The sequence below is a fragment of the Haemaphysalis longicornis genome, unplaced genomic scaffold, assembly GCF_048455015.1.
Source record: "Haemaphysalis longicornis isolate Haplotype H1 unplaced genomic scaffold, Haemaphysalis longicornis Haplotype H1 scaffold_6, whole genome shotgun sequence".
In the NCBI taxonomy this organism is placed as follows: Eukaryota; Metazoa; Arthropoda; class Arachnida; order Ixodida; family Ixodidae; genus Haemaphysalis; species Haemaphysalis longicornis.
This window is the reverse complement of record NW_027526407.1, coordinates 74,624,010-74,642,333: the sequence shown is the minus strand read 5'-3', so window position 1 is coordinate 74,642,333 and position 18,324 is coordinate 74,624,010. Positions and strand designations below refer to the sequence as shown.

General features: G+C 46.7%; 1 protein-coding gene across 3 annotated transcripts in view; it reads right to left on the bottom strand.

Annotated features, from left to right (window-relative positions):
* The window catches only part of LOC144143498 (uncharacterized), a 90,607-nt gene that overhangs the window by 31,569 nt on the left and 40,714 nt on the right, over positions 1 to 18,324 (bottom strand). The window contains exon 1 of one of the 3 annotated variants that reach the window (XM_077675271.1): positions 4,017 to 4,128. The exons of the other annotated variants lie outside the window; for them this stretch is intronic. Coding sequence (XP_077531397.1) covers positions 4,017 to 4,073 — 57 coding nt within the window. The 5' untranslated portion in view covers positions 4,074 to 4,128. Of the gene's footprint in view, positions 1 to 4,016; positions 4,129 to 18,324 lie in introns of those variants that run through there. 3 annotated transcript variants of the gene reach the window in all.

The window sequence follows — 18,324 nt, the reverse complement described above, 5'->3', positions numbered from 1 at the left end:
AACTCGCCGGTCGAAAAATAGGCGATAAGGTGAGCTTGCTGGACACGGGGAAGTCGTAAAGCCTGATATATACAGTAAGCGCCGCGGAATAAATAACAGCGCATGCAAGAAACGCGCGATGCAGTTCCTACCGCTTCGGTCGAAGGACGTTCCAGCATCCGGAACAAAGCAGCCGCAGCGGTGCCACCGACGGGGCGACCGTTCATGGCATTCTCTGATACCTTCTCCATCTCAGTCCTTCGTCGTATCTCGGCATCCGCCGTCGACAAGCGAGATCTGTCTTCCGTGTTCACACCAGCCCCGGAATGCCTAGCCGGCAGATCCCGTTTCGTGCGTGCCCGAAAAGCCGGTGCTGTCACTCCCACCCGCTATAATACGCGATTCGATCGGCTTGCTTGTATGCGCGCTACCGGTGTCGTCTAAGCAGGGTGGAATTCGCACGACACGTGCCGAGGGTAACGAGAGATTGTGCCATTTTCGCGCGTGACAAGCTAAACGGTGATAGATGTTGATTGATTGATTGTAGGGTTTAACGCGCCGACGCAACGCAGGCGATGAGGCGCGCCGTAGTGGAGGGCTCCGGATTAATTTTGACCACCTGGGGATCTTTAACGTGCGCCGAAATCTCGTACACACTGGCGTTTTTGCTTTTCGCCTCCATCAGAAAAGCGGCCGCCGCGGCCGGGAATCGAACCCGCGACCTCGTGCTCAGCAGCGCAACGCCTTAGCCACTGAGCCACCGCGGCGGGTGGTGATAGATGTAAAATATCGTTTTGACACTATGTTTGTGCCACAGCGAACGATCGATGTTTATTGTGTGACGAAGACCTTTGCTATTCCCCTATCCCTTCACTTCCCATTCCCCATGCACGGCCTCCGGGACTCCCCTTTCCTCCAATAAAGGTTTGAATCAATCAATCAATGGGAGCAAACTGTGATTCGCTTTAACCTCTGCCCTCCGTTCGAAAATCTAACGAAACGAACCCAACGACAGACTCTGGGCAGCGTGCTGGAACGACCCAAGACCTTATCTGGATCTGTACGGCCAGCATGGACGCGAAAAGCGGAACCGTGACCACTCTTCCCGCATGGACATTCTAGCTGTCATGGCTTCTTCCTGAAACTTCTACTGCACGCGACAACGTGCCTGCGGAAGTAGCCGTTTAATTACATAATGTTGGCGCAAAAAGGAAGCCTTTCCGAAAGTATTAAACCAGAACCCGGTAGGCACCGCTACCTCTTAGCCGCCTCCGCTCAATGCTGGCTGACGCAATGAACAGTGAGTGACGTTAATAAATATGTCCCACAGCAACAACCTGAGTCAGAAAATAGAGCTTCTGTGGCACAGATGCACAAGGGGAAGCGATTTTTTCTATTTGAGTGCAGAACAGCATATTCTCGGAAATTAACAGTTTCAATTAAACCTTTGCAATTAACGGTTTGAGAGGCACGGAGGACAAACAAGACTTCTTGATAATTCTTGGTGTGGAAAGGAGGATCGATGCTTCTTAAAATGCCCACAGAGGATTCTTTAAAGACGAAGTTGGGCAAAACATGAGGAAGTTACGTGCTCATGACATAAACGGCTGCTGACGAAGTGTTTCTCAAGCCCTTAACTGGAAAAATCGGCAGGGAATGCTGAGCACGTGTCGTCTGACACCGGAGATGGGGAGTGAAGAGTTCCGCTGAAAAGAAATGCATCCATCGGAATGACACGTCCCTCGGCAACCACATGTACACCGTGGTATGCCCGTGCATATTCCTGGGCCTGCGCTTGAAGACTTTCGACGTGCGTCGGCATGAAGTGCGCAAATTCAAAACTGCTGGCAGGCTATAAAGGAAATAACCCATAAAAAAGTCCGGCACAAGTGGAGAAGAGCGTTCTAAAATCTGATTCCCGCCATAAAACGAACATGCACAAAGCTTGCAAGTTGAGTGTTTAGAGTTGTGACATGCCTCGTTCATGACGACCCGGGGTTCACAGTGACCCCCAGAAACCTATGGGGCCTAACTCAGCGTATCAAAGTACCATAAATAGGGACAAGATTAGTTGAAACAATTACTTTCGGGGAACACAATAACAGCGCTTCTTGATGAAGTCGAACTCGGACCTTAACTTCGCAAAAACCGAGACATTGTTGCAGCTCGCTGTAGAAGGACTCCCACCTGTAGTCGGATTACACAAGAATCGCCGATGAATATATCATCAGCGTACGAAGTGACTCAGCGAACTTCTGACATTTCATCCGCTAGGGTGATGAGCGCAATATTAAACATTGTCGGGCTCAGTACTACACCTTGCGGAACGCCGCTATAAACCTGGTAGCGCCCTGTATCGCCAGCTGCGGTGAACATGAAGATTGTGCGACCAGTTGGTAACTATATCCGCAAGAAGCCGGATGAATTCAATCATGAACTGAGGCTGAAAGGCTCTAGAACAGTGCAAAATTAAATAAATGTCACCGAAGTTGAACTTTCCAATCCACTCATAAATAAAAGTTCCATAAACTCACTGCTGCGCCCTTCAGGCCGTGCAAACAACTTCATGCTTACGTAAGCACCAGACAACACAGGGAAATATTTTATTCGACCGGAAGGACATTGCGCCGTCCATTTGCGTGGTGGTCTGCAACGACTGCAGTTGTAGCCACGAGTTATTCGCACTGGCAATCCTATTCAAGACTGCAGTAGTGAGCAATACTTTCGACGTTTTTTTTTTTTGCATTCCAGTTACAAGAGAATTCATATGTACAGGTTGGTATGACAATCACCCCACGTTCGTCCAGACCTCGTCACACACGTGGCGCACAAGCGACACGCGGCATGTCACAACACGCTATGAAGTTTAAAATTCACTTTCCGGATAGCCAGGACACTCACGGGAAAATAGTAACTGGACATCCTTGAGGGTGTCACAATCCTTCCTCGTTGACTCTGGCACACGTGTGTACTGGATTTGTACCAATGTGACGTTCCAGGCACAAAGAGTTTACTGGTTTTCTGTTCCGATGGGTCCTCACGGTTCTTTTTTTTTCCACTGTGCGAAAACACCACTTTTGGAAAGCCTTTGTGTGTTTCGTTCACCGTTAGATTGTCTGCTTGATTGCTTGAACTCAGTCCTGTACATTATGGTTTACCTCGTCCTGCTGCTATTTCTTTCTTGTGAGTTAATTTTGTTGCTGGCGAGATGTCACGGACGCAATTCACGTTTTGTGCGACAAACGCAGAGTCAATATTTTATCGTTGAGGAAACCAAAGAAGCTGTTTTGGTGCAAATAGGTTTCTTTGCAGAACAATCTTGCCTTGTGACTGCGAAATTCTCTCATGTAACAGCAGACATTCCTTCTAATATAAGGGGCGTTTTAAGTTTGACCCGTCACCTTGAGTGTACTGGTGGCAGTCTTGCCCTGATAAATGGGACATCACGCTTCCTCAGTAGGCACGTTCCGATGAAGGCGGCACAAAGATTACTACTGAAATGAAAAGTTAAGAGCTCGGACATCAAGTGCCAAAACCAGCAAAAGAAATCTTGAAAAACGCTTTGTGCCTACACGGGAAAACCGATATTCGCAACACCAGATTAATTCGCTTGCTTGGAATGCTACCAAGTAAAGCATACCTTTGGGTGCTCTACTTAATCTTTTTAAGGTCGGTTACCGAATAGAGTAATATTTCTTACGGTGAATAGTTTGCGCTGAACACAACGCGCTGTCTTGTTCGTATTACTTGCCCTAATTGCCAGTTGCAATCGCAGTAAGTAACATTTGCCGGATAAAATTGCATTTTCGATGCATTTAACTTAAAGATGGTCTCCGTTTACCGAGCGGACAGAGCCAGGACTGCCCATCGACTTCCGGAATAGGAAGCCACCCCACAATTTATTTTTGCTCATTAAAGTTTTTTCTCTCTCTCTCTGCGTACGTTTTATCCAGGAGAGCAAACTACTCCTGGTGACTTGCGAAAAGGCCCTTAGAACGCGCATTTGCTCACAAAAACTTGGGTGAATTTCCACTTACCGTAGCTTCCATGAAAGGGGAGTACGCATCGAGCTGACGCTGTTCTTGGGCGTGCATGCAGACTTGTGTCGCGGGCTTGTCAGCCTTCACATATAACGGCGGCCGCGCGGAGCGACAGTCAGCACGTCATTTCTATCTCCCCTGATTTAATATCGCGTTGGAAGTCAAGCCGATAACGCAGAAACGTCACAGACATCCCTCAGCTGGCGTCTAAAGGGATACGCTGACGATTAAACCGGGACTCCGCTGCGAAATGTCCGCGCTCGCGGCGGAAGCGCGCAGTAAGAATGCCGGCTTTTATGGGTTGTTCGTGCGTGCAGAAAAAAGTAATGATAGGCCATATGGTATGGAGTATATTTCATGCCTGCGAGCAAATCAGGGAAGCCGTACGTATTCCCAGCCGGAATTTTTCACAATTTTCCGGACCATCGCTACTTTGACAGTACAGTCGAACACGGATATATCGAACTCCAAGGGGATCGCGAAATGGTTCGATACATCAATCATTCCAAATATAAAATATGCCCAATCTAAAGCTTATCTGAAAACTCCGCACATCACCGAGAGCTTTTCAAAGTCTCGACAAGGGGTACTTAGCGATCTGTTCTTCACAGCCCGGAAAATTCGAACCACAGCGCAATGACCCCCGAACTTTATTTAACACGATAAAAGTATGTGAGACTCGCTTGCTTTTTCTTCGGCGCCATAAAGTTCACCACACCGTCTTCGAGCTTACGAACGCCGCCGCCCAAATAAGAAAATCCGGCGTCGTACGCTGTGCCACAACAGTGGCGAACCGAAACACTGACGCAAGCTCGGCTAAAAAGAACGTCTACGGCGCACCGCACGTGCTCTCATACCCCTGCGCGGTACGCATCTCCCTGGCGGGTTGTCTCGCCAAGATTAGGTCCTGCTCCGACGTATTCGCCTGGGAGTCGCCCTCACTACGGCTGTGACGAGGTCCTGGTTACCTCAATACCATGCCCCGTTTAACTCCACGAGCCCAACAAAAATTGGACAAAGTGTTGTGACTGAAAATTTTGGGCGCATCAAATGACATCTTTTTCATTTTTTTAAGTTTTTGTTTGGTTTTAGTTTCTTTTTTCTTTTGTTTTTTGCTTTCTTACTATTTTTCTTCTAATCATCTAGCGTAGCAAGCAAGCGCAATGGCTCGGCTAACCTCGCTGGTCTTCATTAAAGTTTCTCTCTCTCTCTCTCTCTCTCTCTCTCTCTCTCTCTCTCTCTCTCTCTCTCTCTCTCTCTCTCTCTCTCTCTCTCTCTCTCTCACACACACACACACACACACACACACACACACACACAAAATTACGATATGCTGAAGAGCTTCGCTCTTAAAAAGTATTTTTCGTGCCTCATTAGTGTTCTTTGTGCAGCATATCTTCACAGAGCTACTCAGAAACATCTAGTCGGCAACCGCGTTAACACTAAGCAACGCTTGTTTTTTATACTAGTTCAGGGTGTGAAAAGAATGTGATGGGAACTGCAGAATATTGTGGAAACAATAATCGCTTCCGCCTGGGTTGCGAAGCAGTTTATTCATTGTGTCACTTTGTGGTTTGCACCATGGAGAGACTTAAAACATGGGCCGATGAGAGAGAGATAAACTTTCTTTATTGAAAAAAAAGCGTTAGACTGTGTCGCTTATGGTATTCTTTTTGAAAACCTTGAACATGTCAACATTGGTTCAGGGATGTTAGAGGGTGTCAGAATTAGCTACTCGCAGTGCGCAACAAATGGCATCGTTAACAGAAATCCCGGGCCATCTCCTCGGACGTGAAACCTGGGGAAGGGCGAGGCATGCAGTGTGTAAGTGTATACTGAATTCAAAACAGCGCAAAAAGACGGGACAAGGAAACGACGACACCATTCTAACGCAGTTGTAAGTGTATTCTTAGCGCCTTGACGTTTTTCCAACGAGGTGAAACCGTTGGGGGGTAGATATATACAGCTTTACTGTAAAAGTCTCTTGTCTTTGAAGCACGAAGGTCTCTAGCGCGAGGAGTAAACGAGTGTGCCGTTGTTTTAGTACCGTTACTATAGGAGACGACGATTACGGCGACAACACGAGACGCCAACAGCCCCAGCCGCTAAGGGGCTTCGCCCCTAAAAATACAAATTGGAGTCTTCAAGGTGGCTTTCTTAGTGTAGGACACCTTAAACTCGGGCGCCCGCACATCTTGCAAATAATCCGGAGCTGTGAGTTCCTCTGATTACAACGAATCGCTGATCAACAGCCCCCTCAACCTCTACATCAAGCATGGTAATTCAGCTTTATTAAACTCGTAGTGCCATGTGTAATGCGCCCAACGTGGAATACACTTCACCATTAATAATCATTTCCACATGCTATGGCGTTAATGCATCAAACTGATGCGTTTCCTAATTTCCCAAGTGCATTGGTTCCCCCGATGATAAAATGGATGAAAATGCGACCCGTTTACGCGAAAACAGTATGACTTCGTGGTACGTTTGCAGTAAAGGACAGTGGGTTCCTGAACGGACATGACGTACTTACTTTTTGTGTTTACTCATTGCCTCTCAGCGTAGTAAATTCCATTATTTTGTTTGTGGGGAGCAAGTTGGCAGCCAAAAATAGCTCACAAGAATGCTAAGCGTCATGAAGATAAAGCTTATCTCCCCATCAGCCCACAACAAATACCCAAGCGCCCTAATAAACACTATTCTCTCAATAACTAACCTAGAGCGGGACTATTTCAAATTTCGCAGCGTGACAACCGCAAAGTTACTGGAATTATTCATAGACCTAATTATAGAGGGGAGGAAGAAAGGGATATGTGCCATCCACCACGCAAACTTTCCCCTCACAACTCGGCGTAACAGCGGTTTCCTTCGTGCGCGTATATTGTACCGTTAAATGGCTGTCCGGCTGCACCCATCACCTCGATCGCGTTTACAAGTAAGGCGTCTTGCAGTCATTGATTTTCCGCTCGCCTGCACGTCGCGCCCTCAGGCGGGAAGTTTGAATGTGAAAGTATTATTTGCCCATTGCTCGAAAAAGCCGTGAAACTGCTGCCTAGGCCACGCCTTTTCGAAGCGCTCCATAGCGTGGAGCGTTCCAACGCACACGCTTGTATTTGGTAGTTGCGAAAGGTGGCCGCCTACGCCAGTAGACGGCAGATGAAAAAACAAAACAAAATGCACGCATCTCCACGAAGTGAATTATGACGAGTGGGCGAAGCACTGGGGATTGTTCTTATTGTAAATCACCCGTGAGAGTGCTTGCTGCTGCTAAAACGATTTCCAATCCAATCCAATCCAATCCAATCCAAACCCAAATCCAATTCAATCCAATCAAATGATCCTCGCGCATGCGCAGCACGTCTCTTAGGAGCTCTCTCTCTCTCTCTCTCTCTCTCTCTCTCTCTCTCTCTCTCTCTCTCTCTCTCTCTCTCTCTCTCTCTCTCTAACCTTTTGTGTACCTTTTATTTTGTTCTTCTTAACCTTTTGTGAACCTTTCGTTTACAGATGTTTCGGTTTCGGAAGAACGCAGCCGATGGAATGAAGAGACAGGCAGCGGAATTCCCCATCGTCGTCAGCTCTCCCAATACACAGCGGTAAGAACGAGTACCGGTGCAACGCGCAAGACACAGATCGAAGCCATTCGAAAGCGCAAGCCGGAAGCGAATCACGAAGCGAGTCGTCTCAAGCGGCAAGAGCGCGATGGCCTTCGAGGACGCGGGGCGGAATCAAACGGTCTCAGGCGTTAAATCGGACAACAATGGTTTAGCATTCAGAACCCTTAGGTGTCCTCGCACTTTTTCTCCTGGGACCCAGCTGGGGCTCTATGAGGTGAAGGGCCCTCTCCGGAGATGTGTTGACATAACCTCAAGAAGCTAAACAGCATCGACGCAGGGGTAATGCAACACAGCAGTGCAATTTTTGAGATGCTGGGCGCTACCGGAGGAGAGGATACCCCGCCTCCCCTTGCAAGCTTTTCTGCTTTCCCGCACCTCATGCTACAAAAGGAAGAAAAGAGCGCGGAGGCTAACCCTAACAGGTTTGATGTCGGGCGTTTATTTAATAGTTCATTTAGTTCATACCAGGCATAATCACGAAGTGTCCCTCTACACCAGCCATTCTGATTGTCTTTCACTGATTTCACTTTTGTTCTTCTAACCGATCTTAGTGTTTACCTCTTCATCTCTCATATATAAGAACTGTTATGGCGCTCTTTGCTTGAGTCGGACTCGCGTCATTAACACCCAGCCATCATCACCGTCGTAGTCCCTGCCGTTCGAACTTCGCAATTTCGAGGTCTGAACCATCTCGCGGTCGTGCCTCTCACTCCAAAAATTAAGGAGTTCAATTACGTCATTCCACGCCAACGTCGACCGGCCGTCCCTATAACATGCACTATCCGCGCTCCTCAGATGTAGCGTGGACCTTGAGCGATGTTTATGGCTATTTAATTTTTGTTACATGAGCGCGTTTTCGGTCGAGTGTGGTGAAGTGCAGCCTTGGAATAGCCCACATCCGTAGAGGCGTCGTCGATTCGGTAGACGCGCGAAATTAAGTGCGCAATTAGGCGCCTAATTTAGCCCGTCGATGGGGCAATTGAGACCCATCTGTCTTAATTAGGTCTCGGTCGACGTCGGCGCCAGGCCGTGCTCCGCTCCAGACTAGGCGACGGGTGGCATGAATGCGTCAAGCACGAACGGAAGTATATTGCTTGTATGGAGCTGTCAAGAAAACAAAGCGAAAAATGCTTATCCGGTTTTTTTGTGTCGGAAAGCTGGCGTAGCTGTGTGGCAAAGCAGCAGATAATATAGCTATGGAAGCTACGGAAGACATTTAAAATGGCTTATCAAAGAACATACAAACCAAATGTTTACATTTTAAATACTAAACAGCTCAAAACGACGCTAGTATTTTGAAAAAAAAAATTGCAGTCCATTTCTTCTCCTTTATTATTGCCGATACATCTGAGGAGAAAATCCTGGGTCACTGGCCTTCACCGTCATCTACGCACAAGGCGACAAAAGCACTCCTGTGCTTCCTAAAAACAACGAACTTGCAAAACGTCTAGCACAAAAGACTACTCTCTATGAAGTCAATGAACTTTATCGTCTATAGTGTCGTAACGCTAGCCGCACCTCTTTACGCTCTGTCGTTACCTTCCCCTTCTTTTTCTGTTCTCATCTTATCCTCCCAATGTTCTTCTTCCCCAAGTGTAGGATAGCAAACTAGACCACAGCCTGGTTGACATTCCTGCCTTTCCTTTACTTTTATTCCTTCCTTCCTTCCTTCCTTCCTTCCTTCCTTCCTTCCTTCCTTCCTTCCTTCCTTCCTTCCTTGCGATCCCAGTGCAAACAATATGGCAGTTAGCGCTTCGGCGACATCAGTTCCACGTTCGCCAACGGTTTATACAAATGCTTTCGTTATTTTGGCATAATGGTCCCTTTAAAAGGGCCATGAAGCAAAATACAAGTTTGTATCACTAAAAAGACTGCTCTGTCACAGTAACAATGACACCCTTCTATTGCAAGCTTAAAAGAAATAATCGAGATATTAAAGAAAGCTTGAAGTAGTGACTACTTCACCAGCCAATTTCCGACAATTTCTCTATGAGGTCACATAATATTGTTTGTGCGATTTGCTGCCGCATACCTGAGCGATCTCCAAAAAATGTGATTGGGTGGCTGTAGTTCGGACTCTATAGTTCCCTTTGATCGTACCAGCTGAATATGAACGTGCAGTTCACACAGCCATCACTATGATTTTGATAATGGCCCATATGACGTCACTGAAGCGCGAAATATGAACTGTTAAAACGGTACCTTCGTTCGGTTGAAAAACTTGTTTCGTGGCTGATGTGGTTCTGAGTAAATTACCGAAGGGTGGTTCTTCCAGAGTAAACAAAGTTGTTTTTTGATTTCATGCCTCATTTTAAAAGAATATGTGATGCAGATGAAACAAAGAAGGCGGGCCTGCGTGCCTATTGCAAATTCACATAAGGTAGCTAACTTTTTGTTTTCCAATCAGCGTTTTGCAGCCAACGCTGGTGTATGCCGTTTCGTGGTTTTCGGCCCCATTTGAATGTGTCACACTTTCGTTTTGAGACCCTCACACAATGCAAACAGGCCAAGAAGCCATGAATTACATGTTAACACTTAAAGCTGATAACAAAAACTACCAGCTTTATCACTCTTTTTTTTTTAATCACGTTCACCTGAAGCCTTGAAAAAATTTAAGATTGTGAGGAATAAGCTGAATGCTCAGCTCAGACGTGCTAAAACATCGTATTGTTTTCAAACATTACTGAACACCGCCTGCACGACGCCTGGAAAGTTCGAAATACCGTTATTCGCCGCAGAGACAAAAAATGAAGGATGCTCACACAAACGCGCAAGACTTGAAGGTAGCGAAGCTCTACGCAGCTTTTACGGCCATCACGACGGTTTAGGTTCACGATTGCAGCCGATTTGCTTCTTCGCTGCTCCCGCAACGACCTTTACTCCGTCATTGTTGCTATAAGTGTGCGGCTCCCTCCATTTCTCCGGAAGTGATATAATTGGACATCACCTTGGACGGGCGTACGCTATGACCTGTCTTTCGCGTTCCGAGCAAGTATTGCCACGATAACAGTGAACGCTGGAGCTTTCTTTTTTTTGGCCAATTTTGGCCAATCTCTCATGTGGGCATGCTTGGCTTGACAAACTTGCGCAAGGGACGCTGGGCGGTCGTCTCGAGGCACGACACACGAGCGCAAGGCATTTTCTTGGTTTTCTTTACTGCCGGGCGGTCGCCGCGAGGTCCGCGTTCACGTACGCGCGCTCGGCAATTTCTCGGTATTTTTAACTGCGGACACGAAAAATTGCGATTTGCTAAAGAGCTTCGCTCTTGAGATATGAGCCGTGGTTCTTCGCTAACACTTCTAAGACCCGATGCACCCGAAAAGAAGCACATTGCGCTCGGAGCACGCATTAGTGAAAACTGTCTGCGGCCATTCATCATCCTAGAAATGCTCATGCTGTGGTCTTTCGCCGTGCATATTGCGTGGTCTTTTCGATCGGGCCAGATAAGGGACATTTGAAACGGGCCCGATAAACACGACCTGTGGGCAAATAGCGTCACGCAATCCGTCGGCAGTTATACAGCTGGGAATGAGATAGAGAATATCTCAGCAGCTACTTCATAGCCCCGTTCCTTTTCCTTAAGATAACCCAGCGCTCCTTAGCCAATGTCATATCTTGTTGTTAGCAAAACTTGTACAGCGCTGTCGTCACCGTTCTGACATACGCAATCAGCATGTTTTCTCCGCCTTAGTGAATTTGACGCGGCTGGCTAGAACTTTCGGTGAAGCACTTTTTGTGCACACTTGCTTCTGGTGAGATGGGACCCTTTAACTGTAATTTATTCGCACTAGTGTCACTAGATAAGGTTCCAGAGCATGGGCACTCTTTTCTCCTATTGTTCCGTACCGCCGCCGTGAACATTGGTCAGTTCGCATCACGTGACGTTTGTTTACTCTGCGACGGCTCGTGGGCACCGCCATTTTGTTGTTTATGCGTTTGCTGTCGGTCAACTGCGGTAGTCTCAGCTTGTCCTGCTCTGCTCTGCGGCTGCGCGCGACTGGCTTCGTTCCGTACACGAAGCAAAGATAACGCGCTGCACAGCATTTCAGCTGCGGAAGTGTGTCCGAAGATGCCGTGTTGCTGCGTCTTCGGCAGTGTTGTTTACAAATGAACTCGTCAAAGTTAGCGGTGAGGCCACAGAAGCGACAGTCTGGCAACACTGATAAACACAAAAATGGCCGCCGTTGGTTACTTGTGTGCCTCAGTGAGGGTACTCTATCTTATCTAGTGACACTAATTCGCACGTTTCAACCACTGTCTCGGCAACTTAGTAGGTCTACCAGGTTTCCTTGCATGCAGCTTTTTTTCTTATTGCGAAACCTTAATCAACTTTTTGGAGGGTGGGGCGGTCTTAAATCGCGTTTTGGCCTGCTAATGACCATTGTTAAATTAAGTGTCATCTATAAAGCATTGTACTCAAGGACATTCAGGCATTCAGACGCCTTAAAAATGAAATAAACTGCTATAAAAAGTAATTATCGATCCCGAGTCTTCCGCCGGATAACTGGGGCCATATCTGCTGAGGCCAAACTTCTCATTTATTAATCGTATTTATTTTTATTGCGTTAGAAGGAACAGTATTCCTAAGACCTTTTTTCAAGAAATAGGGGTTCTAACTTAACTTAGGACAAAAAAAAGTCCATGGCTTGCTGGTTCACGTCACACAGACAGACAGACAGACAGACAGACAGACAGACAGACAGACAGATAGACAGACAGACAGACAGACAGACAGACAGACAGACAGATAGATAGATAGATAGATAGATAGATAGATAGATAGATAGATAGATAGATAGATAGATAGATAGATAGATAGATAGATAGATAGATAGATAGATAGATAGATAGATAGAACGGAAGAGAGAAAGGAAGTGTTTAATACAGACTTATAGAGAAAAATAACTCAAACAAAATTTCAAGAAATTAAGATAGAAAAAGATAATTTAGCACAAACCTAAACGAGAACCCTAAGGTAATACGATCTACAGCGGCAGTTCGGGTACGGCAATGGGATTACAGGGACTTTCTGAAAATAAATTTCTATGCCATGCGTCCTAACGTTATCGCTTCAAATTGTGCTACTTGTGAGTGTCCCGCTCTGAATTCATGATGTACAACATAAAACCACGTATAAACGATAATCATAAATTGAGAAAAGATGGCCGGCAACTTGCAAAGGCTGCATCTCCTTAAGCCCAGCGTTATTGCGGAAAAGCATCGGAGCAATTTTTTTGGTGCAGAACTGGTCTTCGTTGGCGAACACACAATGATATTGGCTATAAAACAAAAAAAAATCATATTGCTGTGCGCATGAACAGCGCGTAAATGTATCGTAATAAACCTGAGATAGATGACCCCTTTTAATATATACCTCGTAAGGCGTCGGTGTAACAAACAATCAAGTAAAATCGGCGTCTACACAGTCGCTAACTCCGGCAACCATAGTATTGGCACGGTATGGGCGGGCCCATCCTCGTCATGGACACCCAGTATCACCGTATCTGAAACATTACTTTCAATGGATGCAGAACTCATCGACATCAACGACGCCCACTGTTGTTGCTTAATTACTTTATTGAAAAAGAAACCAGAAAGCGACCCAGGCGATAACGGCCTCTTGGGTTGAGGGCGCCTGATTCACGAGTGAGTCGAGGAGAAGGGCAGGCAGAAAAAATGATAAAAAGGGAGAAGACGAAAGATTATATATGATAAACCACGCAGCACAGACAGCACTGGTAGCCTCACAGCCGTTCCTAGAGTCCCGTGTCCTTTAAAAAATGTTTTATTGTTTGAGGGACCTGGCACCGCACACACAGTTCCGTAGGTGAAAACCCTGTCCTAAACAGACAGAAATTTAGTCTTGGAATCCGGCAGAGCAGCTCGGTGAAGGTCACTTCGCATTGCCGAGAACGACAAAAATGAACATTCCCCTCGAAATTTAAATGTTTATACTATTGAAATGACAGGCATGGATTTGAATGAGTAGCGTCTAAATGCCGATATCGTCTTAATCTTGAAGATGCAAAAACTGCCAGATTGGGTATGCCGAATTGAACGGGAGCTGTGACAGCGAAATTAGCTAAATCTTCCGCTAGCACTTATTGCGCTGTTTTGCCACAGGGCATAAGTAACGAGGAAACAATGGACAAAACAGGACATAACTACAACACATAAGGAAAAATGCGTAATGGCTGGCAGGGTGTTGTTCCGATTGCTTCAGAAACATTTTCCGACTGCTGGACAAATCGCGCACGGTTCGGTTATCCTGCTACGATTCCTGGTTATTATTTCTGGAAGTCATCGATAAGAACAAACGAAAGCATTTTTCGATTTAACAGTACAGCTTCCCCCCCCAAAAACGCTCACTTTGATTCCAGATGCTTTCTTAATGTCCCTACAGGAAAATCCAACTCGGTTAATGTGATTCGAACGCAGCGTCCCCAGAATTGTATGGATGTGCACGTGTGATGTCTCAGCGAATAATAGTCGCGCTGAAATGTAAGCTTTTTTTTTGCGGGCTGCGTCAAATGCCGTCAAATCTAGGACACATTCACGATTAGTAGCTATCACTAAAAAGACATCCCCCTCGCGAGGGGCACGATCAAATGCACAGCATTTCCGAGGGGGTGCGCCGGCAAGTCGTATCTCTCGATCGCGGGACCCGTGTCGCCATCTTTTGGAGGCGCGGGACAACTTGTGGCGCTTTCGAAACAAACGAGAAATGAGTGAAGGATATAAGGCGCTTTCGGTGCATCGAAATCTGTGTCGGTTTCGTGGCTCGGTCGGTAGTGCGCCGGGCACCTTGCGTTCCGCCCGCGGCGTCATGGGTTCGAAACCGGGCGCCGGAAACTGTTATTTCTTCCTGGCTGCGGACTACGACAAGGCGCGCCTGCGGACTACGACAAGACGCGCATGCGGACTACGACAAGGCGCGCATGCGGACTACGACAAGGCACGCCAACGCCGCGTGACATTGTGAGTTACTAAAATGCTATGCATTTAAAAGTTCATCAGGCCAAGGAACCTCTTCTGGCGATTTGAAGTGTAACAGTCCAGGAACAACCTGTCCGAAGAAGTGCACGCGGGCAGTTCGAGGTTTCCGCATGAAGCTGTAAGCGCGGTTCGCGCCTGCGAACGTTCTGGACGCCCGCACAGGGCATGCGCGAGTGTCTCTATTGCAGGTGGGTGAACTGGCAAACATTAGGCTTCCCGGTCACGTTGACTGGGCCCACGTCATGAAGCAGGCGCTCCAGGGACACAAACAGCTCACGTGACTGCACGTGAGGCCGTCCTCACTGCAGCCGCCAATGGTCCCCCAGGGAAGCCTTCACCGAACCACTTCTGCTCCAACTGCCCCTATAATGATCCCACCCTACGTATTACAATCAGGCTTCGGAAATGTAAGCTAGATAAACATAACCTAATCTAACCTAACCCTACCCAACCTAAGCTAACCTAACCTAACCTAAAGTTTTCACAAGTCAATGCCACTTCCCCGCCAAACTCTAACCCGAACACAAGACGTCTTCTTTAACAAGCTTTGCACGAACACCACTAGGGCCCCAGACACTTTCCGAAAGAGCAACTACTGCAGAAAGCCCTCGGAATTGCTAACACCCTACCACATCCAAACCAAACCACGTCATCTGGCACTGTCCCAGGTTTTCTCGCTTTCGCAAGTTCACCTCCCGTCACGGCGATACCACAACTCACAGTGATAAAAAACATCAACTAGGAACATTCTTCGGCATTGTTATTTATGCCGCAAAACCTTTCCAGTCCCCAAAGTTCAACCGTGGTGTCGCGGAGCGACCGACTCGTTGCCGTTGAGCCGCCAGAGAACGGAGCTGTCAGACACCCTGATGGAACGCTTTTAATGGCGATGACAGACTGATTTTACACAGGCAAGGATAGTGTGGCGGTATGTGCCAGAAGCTTCATCTTCTACAACTAACAAGACGTGGTCTACACTCTGTCATTATTTAACGAACGAGTTCTCATGTAATCCAAGTGATCCCACGCTCGAAGACGACCTCCACGACAACCGAGTCCGTCCCCTCCTCATCCACATATAGGCCACGGACCTTCCTTTTCAATGAAGCTTCAAACAACAACAACGGCGACTGTGTTGTGTCGCCGAATAGAGGTCAACTTGATCCGAAAGAAACGCTAATGACTGAGTGCCCCCTCATTTATCTAGCAAACGCGTGAAGGCCAGACTGATGGCGCGTTGGACGATCCGGTGAAGGTAAGACCGCTCAGACGACGTCGAGGTTACGCATGTAAATGATACGATAATGTATCTGAGTTCGCCCGTCGACAAGACGATCAACATCCGCGCAGTCCTGCACGCTAAGTTGTGAAGATGTTGTAGAGTCACGCTTGCTGAGTTATCGCTCGTCTGTTCCTCGCTTTTAGCGCCAAAAATCATGTCTCTAAATATGCGCATAGTTGGTAACGACGCAGGCAGTGGATTTATAGATCTGACAATTATAAAATTAGCAGCACATAGCCCGCCTCAAACACGGCGCTTTCCAGAACAGTTGGTAAAAATTCTATATTTTTGGCTTTTTGAACGCGAGGGTTTGGTATGCAACGAGTGAAGAGCACCATACGCTCTTCCTGGGAACTATTTACAGGGTGCCATACGGTCTGTACTCAACCTTATAAGTTGCTAATATGTCGTTCTAGGGATCCACTCTTTCCCGCCTTTTTGAAGAAAGCACTAAGTTCTCCACTGGACCCAAGAAACTACCCAAGGCACCCAAGAAAGCGGAGCGGAGCCCAGCCTCTCCGGTAGCGTAGTTGGTATCGCACCAAACCAGTGTTCTGGAGGTCGTTGGTTCGGATCTCACCAGGTGAGCATGTTTCTGTCCCCTTTCTTCCTATCTTTGAAACATTTCAAAAACTTTCTTTGTTTGAAGAAGTGTACATGACTTACCACCTTAGCCCCTCTGCCTTCCCTGAGGGCTTTCGCTTCACAAAACATCTGCTGTCGGCTGGGCTATATACACTTGGTACCTTCTCTGCCCCAGTAACCCATCACACCATGTATACAACCCCCCCCCCCCCCTGCCCTCACACACACCAGGTACAGGTGCCGTCATAAGTAATTGGAACAAGGATTTGTAAATATCACAAAATATTTGTCTTACTGGGTTTGTGGCAGACATTACCGGTTGAAAGGAAGCTTTTTTTGTTAGGGAGGGCTCCTCTTAACGCGCACTAATGCAGCTAGGCAGTTTCTGGCAGAAGAAATTCCTGTAATTCTGGAGGCAAGGTTGATAAGGTCCAGCGCAGCACAGCACGGAAGAAGCATTGGTCACAGCTTCCCAAGGTTGTGCCCTGTACTAAATATAGGCTGTTGACTCAGTGCAGCTTATCTCCTCCTTTCATGTCTCAGTATTGCAAAAGTATTAAGCCAGCGCAGAAACCTATTGGCCGAAATCAACGTTGAAGAACAACTTTAATCATCTTTCATACAGCCGCGATAAGAGGTCCCCGTCAACAACTTTTGCTTCAAGAAGAATAAATAAATTATCCAGAAATCTGAAATCAGTTACTATTACGTGGGTTTCTCTCGAATGTCCGCAGATATTTAAATAGTGGACCGCAATATTCTTTTAATATTATCCGACACATTAGAGGAATTTGAATAGGGCAAGAAATATAGCATTACAGCATTTTAAAACAGAAAAAAAACCAAGGAGAAGAACTGGGAAACTTCGCTCTCGTAAGTACATGTGCTTCGTTTACACGTTGCAGGATGCCTGTCATATCACAGGAGGTTGTTTTTTTTTTTCACTCCAGGACACTTTGTGTTTGACGACGAAGTGGGTCGAGCTTCATGAGCAGCTGTTTACATTCATTCAAGTCTTCCCAACACTCCGCGTCCAGCTGCAACACCACATTAAAAACACATGCGCTTTAAGCCACCTGTACCGATAAGAGAATCGACTAAAAAGTTTCACGAAGATAAAAATATTACGCCTTGGTTCAGCCATTAGGAAGTTCGAACATTTCCTGAAGATAAGGTTTCTTACGTTTGTAGTAATGCCAACTGCCATAATTCGTCCTTTTGAATAATTCAAACAAAATAAAATTTTTGTCGGCCCGCTGTTCTTTCAATGTATTTAAAAGCCGCACAAATGAAGCGCCGTCATTCTGTTAGTACGAGATTTTTGATCGTTCATACCAGAAAACACCCTTTGCTTTATCGCCACTGTTTAAAATTTAGGCTCAGATCCGCAAATATCTGATAACGGAAAACTCTCGGAACGAACTGGCTGTTCTTACTGGCATATAGGGCTTGGTGTTGAAGGCACATGTAGCAGGAAAGCTAGCAACCACTCACAATTTCTTTAGAACGCATCGTCAGCACTAGATGACAAGAAAACTTAGGGGCCTTCCACCTCTGCCTGCTGCTTATTTCGTAGTGTTAAGGTGTAGGAATTCTTAAAAATGTGGTTCATCATCATCATCATCATCATCATCATAGTCGTCGTCATCATCATCATCACCACCAGCCTATCTACGCCCACTGCAGGGCAAAGGCCTCACCCATAGATCTCCAATTATCCCGGTCCTGTGCTAACTGCGACCAATTTATCCCCACAAACTTCTTGATCTCATCTGCCCATCTAACTTTCTGCCGCCCCCTGCAACGCTTGCTTTCTCTAGGGATCCAC